Source organism: Pteropus vampyrus, unplaced genomic scaffold (genome assembly GCF_000151845.1).
Source record: "Pteropus vampyrus isolate Shadow unplaced genomic scaffold, Pvam_2.0 Scaffold36, whole genome shotgun sequence".
Lineage (NCBI taxonomy): Eukaryota > Metazoa > Chordata > Mammalia > Chiroptera > Pteropodidae > Pteropus > Pteropus vampyrus.
The window spans coordinates 1,594,484-1,603,162 of record NW_011888817.1 but is presented as its reverse complement, the minus strand read 5'-3'; the positions used below and the strand labels follow the sequence as shown (position 1 = coordinate 1,603,162).

The 8,679-nt window shown below is 52.5% G+C and overlaps 1 protein-coding gene across 1 annotated transcript in view; it reads right to left on the bottom strand.

The window, feature by feature from the left end:
• Positions 1-2,038: 2,038 nt before the first annotated feature.
• The window catches only part of ALPL (alkaline phosphatase, liver/bone/kidney), a 53,293-nt gene continuing 46,652 nt past the window's right edge, over positions 2,039-8,679 (bottom strand). The window contains exons 8-11 of the mRNA XM_011358022.2: positions 6,591-6,755; positions 4,252-4,443; positions 3,706-3,825; positions 2,039-2,992 (exon numbers count right to left, since the gene is read on the bottom strand). Of these exons, the coding sequence (XP_011356324.1) occupies positions 2,727-2,992; positions 3,706-3,825; positions 4,252-4,443; positions 6,591-6,755 (743 nt within the window). The 3' untranslated portion in view covers positions 2,039-2,726. The remainder of the gene's footprint in view (positions 2,993-3,705; positions 3,826-4,251; positions 4,444-6,590; positions 6,756-8,679) is intronic.

Below are 8,679 nucleotides of genomic sequence, written 5' to 3'. Positions count from 1 at the left end.
GACTCTAGAGCAGTGGGTGTCTAATCATCAGGTCTTAGAGGACACATCAGCCCACCGCCCGGACTCAGGGTGAGAAGAGCTCCTGGTTCCTAGAGGGATTCTAAATGCTCCCTCTACATTCAGGTGTAGGGATGGAACATCAATGCAGTTAGAGAACTCATCTGAATTCATAGAAACAAGAGCACGATGGGGCAGAGACATGAAACCTCATCCTTCTGACTCAGAGCCCATACTTTTTAACCCTATCAGTGTATCCCAAAGTTTAAGATGCTGTTGATGCCCTGTTTTTATCCTTCGAGCATGTAATGTTGCAATGCATACCTGGGGGCTTTCTCCCAGCCCTTCCAAGGGCAGGTTGGGAGGGCCAGGGTAGTAATTTTCCCAGGAGCAGCACTTAGCCAGTGAGGGATGAGAGTGGAAGCATAAATAGCCCAGCGCCCTTGCCCCACTGAGGGCTACCTCTGCGGTACAGCTTCCCCCCGTCTCCTGGAGGCCCATGGTAGGACGGAGCCCTGGTTGTCCAAAATGGCAACCTGCTTGATAACACCCCCTGGATCGCAATGTCTCCTTCCCTTTCTCGTCTCACTTCTACACTTTCTATTTCCTGCTTTCTGGGTTCTTTTTACGAACCACTTGTACACAAATCCTTGTCTCACGTCTGCCTTTGGGAAACCCAGCCTCAGATGCAAAGTATGGTTTGCACTCCCCTGAGATATGTAAGTTGACTTCAGGTGGTACCGGTGAACTTCCAAAAATTGACTGCTTAAATGTGAATTGAAAGAAGTGTTTAGGAAATAAGAGCATAGAGGTATGACAAAAATTGTGAAGATGGTATGAGAATAACACCTACAAACTATACTATATATTTCAAAATGACATATATCTTTGTCCTGGCAAGAAGGTAGGCATGTAGTTTAATTTTTATCCCAGCAACAGCTTGGTTTTACTTCTCTTTTTGCCAGGACTGCTAGGGAGCTCAGAGAGAAATCTGCTCATTTGCATTTTGATAACTGAAGGTTGCTCCACTTCTGATATATGGTTTCTCATATTTCTGAGTTTGTATCTAACTTGGGTGTGTTATGTGTCATTAGTATTGGCTGCCTCAGAGCCTGGTTAGCAGGAGATTGGAAATGCATCATAAACAAAGGGTTTCATTAAGTGTAGAAGCTTTGGAATTAGACGGATCTGGATTCTAATCCCAGCTCCACAGCTTGGAGGGTCTTGAGCTATCATATCACCTCCAACACCCTTATTTTCCTCATCTGTAAATGTGGATGACGGGGGCCTATTTCCTAGTGAGGATTAAATGAGCTGAATCCATATCAAGCATCAATCACAGAACTTGACAGATGATAAACGATCGATGTTAATTGTTATTATTGTTATGGGGACATTCATTCCAACGAAGCAAGAGGAACAAACTTGAGAAGTTCTGTATACCCCCCACATCAGGTGCAATCCTGGGCCCAGTACCCAGGCTTGGCAATCAGGAATGGAAAGAGATCGTAGTTGCCATAGTTGTGAGGGCAGGCAGCATGTCAATGTTGTTCACCACTAAATTCTTTAGACCTAGTACAGGCCCTAGCATATACTCAATATTTGTGAATGAATGAATGAATGAGCAGCTAATACGGGCCAAGGTATACAGTTCTGTTGGCGAGTGCCATGCAGCAAGGGCGTCATGGAGCCCTTGAAGGCCTTTCTGCTGTGGGTTTCAGGACACGGAGGCAGGCTTCTTTAATCCTTGTAGCAACCCAGGAGTGGCCTGTCTCTCATTTTACAGATGAGAAAACTGAGATGCAGAGACACAAAGCAATCTGTCTAAAGTCACCTTGGTAATGAGTGTTAAAGACCCTGGGCTAGGAGGGGCCTCCTTCCTCCCCGCCTGACCTCCCTTTCACACTTGGTCTTTGAGTCCAGTTCTTCCCAGAGAAACGAGCTTATTTCAGTCTCTTCCTCATTGACCACAAAGACTCAGCTCTGTCCTCAGAAATATTTGGAAAGTTTTATTTAAATGTTTTGTGTTCCCTTTTAAACAACACCAAAAAGAGATTTTTTTTTTTTTGCCATTCCAAACAGGAGAGTCGCTTTAGAGAGGAGCTGGCATGTGTGTTCGGAGCTGGGAAGTGTCTGCTCTGCCAGGCTGCTCTTCCCAGCTCTGGCCACGCTGGGGTTGGACAGTCAGTCCTAGGAGCTGACTTCCTGGGAGCCCTGGGTGGCCTTGGAATAAGTGAGTGAGCAAACCCCCAACCTGAGCAGAAGGACTTGGTCTCCCCTGCAGGTAGGGACATGAGCATGCCGGGCCCTGAAGGGTTCCAGATGGAAGGACAGCAGAAGGTGAGGGTTAGGTCTGGAATGTCCCATGGAAGCTCCAGAGCCTCCAGGTGTGGAGAAATATGTTTGCTAGAAAAATAAGATGCTTTGAGAATTTCTGCAGTCTGTGATCTCTGCCTGCCCAAGAGAAACCTACCCTGTTGGCCAAAGTGGCATCGGGGCGGGAGTAGAGGCAGAAGGCCAGGAACTGGTCTGGCCCCAGAGGAGAATTGCAGAGAGGAGAGAGGCGGGCAGCAGACTTTGGTTTCCTGGGTCCCTTTCTGGCAGTTGCAGAGGCTGGGGAGGCCCCCGCCTCCTTGCCCCTTGAGGTGTGGGCTGCTGGGCGGTGCGCAGGCTGGGGGAGGGAGGCTGGCCATCTGTCATGGGCTGGTGGGTGCTTGGGTCCCGGGCCCTCAGAACAGGATGCCCAAGGGGAGCAGGGCCAGCGGGAGCAGTAAGGACCCTGGGGAGGAGCTGCCCAATGAGCTGACTGAGGCACAGTGGTCACGGTTGGCACCGATGCAGGCCGCATAAGCCATCACGTGAGGAATGTAGTTCTGCTCGTGGACACCATGCAGCAGGTGCGCCATGGGGCCCTTGGCAAAGACGGCCACGTCCTCCCCGCCGTGGGTCTCATGGCGCAGGGGCACAGCAGACTGTGCCTGGTAGTTGTTGTGAGCTGTGGACCGGAAGAAACATTTGCTGGGAGCCTACCAGGAGCCGGGCGCTATACAGCAGCTTCTCCGTGCCCCTTACAGACTGGCTCAAATACCCCCATTTTACAGAAGAGGAAACTGAGGCTTAGTGGGGGGAAGTCATTTTGCACAAGATCCCAGGATTCGGGCCTGTGTCTATTCTGACACAGAAGCATGCATGCTCAACCCCTAGAACTGAAAATCATCCTCATCTGGGCTATTTGGGTGAGAAGAGAAGAGTCAACTCAGGAGAGCCTCTTACCACTGGCTGCACCACTTGACACCCCAACCCTGCTAGGGGCCTCTGGGGACATCAGGAACAAATGAACATCCAACGATATGGAAGTAGATGAACACACTGGAAAGACTCCTACATTGGAATGTTATATAGCCAATAAAAATGACAGCACCTACATGTGCTGACTTAGTTCCATGCTAAGTTCATCAGACCCATTTAGTCCTTCAGAAAACCTTGAGAACAGTTTTATGGAGGAAACTGAAGCTGAGAAAGGTGAAGTTATATGCCCCAGGCTCTAGAGCTACTAAATTGTAGAAGGGGATTCAAATTGAGATTGTTCTGACTCAGTCCTGGCTATTCCGAGACCTCTGTTTTTGACCACAAGCCTACATTCTGTTCTCAAGCCCAGCCCCGAGAGGTGCCCTGTCCCCCACAAGGCCTGGGTCTTGGCAGTCTCACCGTAGTCCACCATGGAGACATTCTCTCGCTCACCGCCCACCACTTTGTAGCCAGGCCCATTGCCATACAGGATGGCGGTGAAGGGCTTCTTGTCTGTGTCGCTCAACATGGGGGCCAGACCTGTACAGGAAGGCATTGATCCGGGGGTCACGCTGGAGCCCCAGAAGCACAGTCCCTTTGAAAGGCTCTGACCCAGCTCCATGAAGCCACCTTCCAAACCTGATTTACCTCCAGCCAACCATCCCTGTTTTCCCTCTGCCCACATCCCTCCTGTCTGTCAGTCTGGCCCTCCCTCCCTCCCTCCCTTCATCCATCCTCTCTCTCATTCTCCTATCTATCCACTGTCCAGGTAGCCACCCATCCACCCCTGCATTTGACCTTCATCCTGCATTCCCCCACCTGTCGGTAAATTTTCCTCCCTACCCCATTCTCACTGAGTCCCACCACGCCAGGCCCTGGGCTTGCTGGCCCCTCCGCCCAACTCCTGCTCTTGGATGGCCAGGCCCCGGGAGTGCACAATGCCCACCCCGATGGAGGCCCACTTACCAAAGATAGAATTGCCACGGGGGGTGTACCCGCCAAAGGTGAAGACGTGGGAGTGGTCGGCCGTGACGACGGTTATCGTGTCTTCCACGGAGGTCATGGTTCCCGCCTGCTCGATCGCCTGGTCCATCTCCACCGCCTCGTGCAGTGCCTGCTTGGCTTTGCCCTCATGGTGCCCGTGGTCGATCCTGCCTCCTTGGGACACCAAGGCAAAGGCCTTGGGTGAGGGGGAGGGGAAGAAGATCGGCACCCCAAGCCCACCACACTTCTACCGGTTCACCCTTCATCAATGGGGAACTGCCACGTGCCAGGAGCCACATTAGGCTTTAACACAGCCATTCGACCTTTACGGCAGCTCAGTTGCTGGACCAGAGGCCCACGCATGGAGAGTCCAAAGCCAGGATTTAAAGCAGATCCACCTGACTGCAAAACTTGTGCTCTTTCTACCACCCCGAGCTGCCCCCAGCTCTGCTGCTTCAGCTGCTCGAAGGAGCCTCCGAAACATCGGAGAGGCAGGGAGGGAACCCACATGCCTGCGTGGCGTGCCCCCTCGGTGCCAGGCATGACGAGCGGATGTCTTGTTTCCCCTTTACAACAATCCTGGGCAGAGATCAATATAGTCACCCCCATTTACAGGTAGAGCAACTGAGGCCTAGACTGCGGAGGAGATGTCCCCAGGGTGGAATCCGCTGGGATGTGAATTCGGGCAACTCACTCTAAAGCCCTGTTATTGCATCTCCACTTTGAATAGTCCCCTCTGAGTGTAAAGCACAGCCCAAAAGGGTGGCGAAAGCCCTCGGCGTCTGGGCAGGACCCACGGCAGGCTTCCAGAAAGGCCTGTGGAAGCTTGCATCCCATGCCGCCTCCCCCAGGAGCACAAGACACCTGGCATGCGGCATGGCTTAAAGGTCATGGTCAAGGGCTTTGTGACCTGAGGGAACGCCTCCCCATCTCTGACAGGAAGATGATGCCTTGGTGGACATTCCCAACTCTGAGGGTCCTGGGCGCCTGGCCGCTCTCCCTTCCCACTGGCCTGAGCCTTGCCACTCTGGCCTGGCAGGCTGGCAGGGCGGGTCCTTCCTTTGTTGTGGCTCTGGGAGCAGCTGGCCTGGCGGGCCCAGTTCTGGCTCTGCTCACAAAGAAGACTGCTCCCGAGGGAGACCATGCTCACCACCGCTCGTTCCTGGCTGGTTCCTCGGCTTCAGAGGCCTGTTCGGGGCCAGGCCGAGAGACCGCCGTGCTCAAATGGGAACCCCGGGGTTTGGCAAGAAAGCAGTCAAACTGGGCTGGCGGTCATTGGCCTCTGGAGCGCGGAGGGGCCTGAGCGTGTGTGTGTATATGGGGTGAGAGTACGTATACAGATATGTCCGTGTGTACGTGCCTGTGTGTATGCGTGTGTACATGTAGAATATGTAACAATGGCTGTTACAATTTGGGGAGATTCCGGAACCTTTATCAGATCCTCAAACTTCCTGCTATTGACTCAGCTATTGCGTAATCATAATAATGGAAATAATAGAAACACTGAGGATGTATTCTCTGCCCAGTCCTGTTCCGACTACTTTATGTCTCTGAACACAGTGGATGCTAATAACCCTTCTAAGAGAGGGGGCCTATTTGGGGCCTCATTTTACAAAAATGTGCAGGTAGAGGGTACACAGCCAGTGGACAGCAGCATCAAGTCAAGAGCCCAAGAGCCTGACTCCAGGGCCTTACCAGCGCCCCGGGAAACCCAATACGTGTCGGCATATGGCAGTGTTGACTCCCAAAGCATCTAGTTCTCCCAATCTGGAGGACCCTAGGATATCCCAGGCCCTTCCCTGGGCCTTCTCTTCTCATGAACCTGACCTTGGCCTCCCACGTGCCTAGTAACAGCAGATGTCCGCCGTCCATCTGAAAGGGCTCCCGCAGACCAACAGGCATTTACAGAGGAGGCCCCTGGGCCTGTGTCCTTGAGCCCTACCAGGCAGCTGCTCAGAGCACAGATGTCTACTGGGGCCTGCCGATTTGTCTTTTGGGAGGAGTGAAGCTGAGGGGGCTGCATGCCCCTTCAAAGCCAGGTTTCAGGGAGGAATTCCAAGAAGGAAGAAACTGGTCTCCTCTTTCAGAAAGGCTTCCTGGACTAGTAAATCTGGTGTGCCACCTCCATGCCCAAAGGAGAATAGCTTGTTGGGCTGGGAGCTTCCCCAACCCACAACCTCTCCCCACAAAAGGACTTTCCTCCATTATCCTCAAGCTGGACTGTCCTCTTTGAGAGCTGGACCTCCCTATGCCCTGACCTCAGGACTGTGTATCCAGAAGCTCCCAGGGAAGCGGCCCAGCAGCCAGTCCTGGGCCCCTACCTTCCACCAGCAAGAAGAAACCTTTGGGGTTCTTGCTCAGAATCTTGATTGCCATCTCCACCATCTCGGAGAGTGACGGGTCAGTCACGTTGTTCCTGTTCAGCTCGTACTGCATGTCCCCCGGCTCAAAGAGACCTGAAGACAATGTGGATGGTGAGAGCCTTGCTGGGAGGGTCCCCAAAGAACCTGGTGATGCCTCGGGGAGCACAGGCTGCCCACTTACAACTTAGGGGTAAAGTGGGGGAAAGGAAGCTCATCTGGTTGGCTCTTGGGGCCCTAAGTGTGCCAAGTGCTTTGAGCGCTGCCTCCTTTCATTCTCATAGCTGTACCATGGAGAAGGGTCACCATGTCCATTTACAGAGGAGAAGACTGAGGCTCAGGGGGTCAGTGACTTGCTATTTTCAGCTGCTAAGTAGGAGATCTGGGATTCAAGTTCATCAGCCTACCCCCAAACCCGAAGGGCCCCGGATAGGGGCCCATGGCCCTCGGGTGGAAGACTGTGTCGTGGACTTGACGGGGTAGCTTGGTTTTGTGTTTACATGTTATTTACAAGTCAGGTGTGAAGGGCACAGTGCCCTGTGCAGTGAAACGGCACAAGATTTGGGGTCACTGTCTCTTCTATTCACTGAGCTTGGCTTTCTCACTTATGAAATAAGGAGAGGGACCCATTCCTTGCCTACGTCACAAGATTCCACACGTACCAAGTTGGTGTTTTCTGTCCTGGGTATCCTTCCAGAGCACCCTGCCCTTCTGTGAGTGTGTGTGCAGCCAAATGAGAGCTCCAATTAAGAGAGTACTCACTCTGTGTGACATGCCACTCTAAGTGCTTGGGAAGCATGTAGGTGCCAGCCTCCAAGACGGTGCCCAATAAGCTCTGACTCTTGGACTTCACACCTTTGTGTGTCCCCCCCACCACATTGACGAGGGATGGCTTATGTATCCAATAGAATACTGCAGAAATGACAATGTATGACTTCCAGGCCAGGGCACAAGACACTGCAGCTTCTGCCTTGCACATTCTTGGATTTAGAGAGATCCCTATGGCAAGGAACTGAGGTCTCCTGCCAACTTCCTGCACCAACTTATCAGCCATGCGAAGGAGCCATCTTGGAAGCCCCAGCCCCAGCCAAGCCTTCAGACAACTATGACCCCATGAGAGGCCGAGCTAAGCTGCTCCCAAATCCCTGACCCAAAGAAACTGTGTGAAGTAATAAATGTTCACTCTTATTTTAAACTGTTAAGTTTTGGGACAATTTGTTATGCAGCAACAGACAACCTGTATAATGCATTAGCTCATTTAATCCTCATGACAACCCTGCAGCAGGCCGTATCATTACCCCCATTTTATAGAAGAATCATTATTCCTAGTTTATAAAAGTGAAAACTGAGGCACAGAGAGGAGAAATCGCTTGCCCAAGGTTGCACAGCTCATAGGTGGTAGGAGCTGGATTTGAACCCAGCACTCTGGCTCTAAGACGCATGAGTGAACTGTCATGTTCTATGGGCGCATGTGTAGCTCTATACAGCCTGTGTGTGGTATGGGGTCTGTGCCACCTGACGCAGGTGAGTAGAGGGCTGTGTGTGTGTGTGTGTGTTTGCGTGTATTTGGGGGATTCTCCAGGCACCCAGCTCTGAGCCCATAATCTCCAATGACACACCAGGCCCTGGGGGCTGAGCTCCTTGGGAAAGGTTTGCAGGAGATATTGCCACCACTTGCTGGGCACAGCAGCCAGGTGGGAAAGGGGATCCAGATGTCCATAGAGCAGTGCTCAGGTCTCATTCCACCTGGCCTAGAGCTGCCCTTGGGCACCACCCTTGCTCCCCATTCCCTGGGGAGGAGATGAAAATCCCCAATCAAGACCAGCAGAGAAAATCTATCTGGCTTCTGACCTGGCCACACGGCAGAGTGGCCTCCAGGCCCCCTTGCTCTGCAGCCTAAGATCTGTTGACATCCCAGCTCCATCTGGGGTTCAGACTCACCTGGGCATGCCTCAGGTCACTTCCCTTCTCTGAGCTTCGGTTTCCCTTTGTGTTCAGGGGGCTTATTCACCCTGTACAGCCAGCATATTTCAGCCTGAAGTTCTATGAA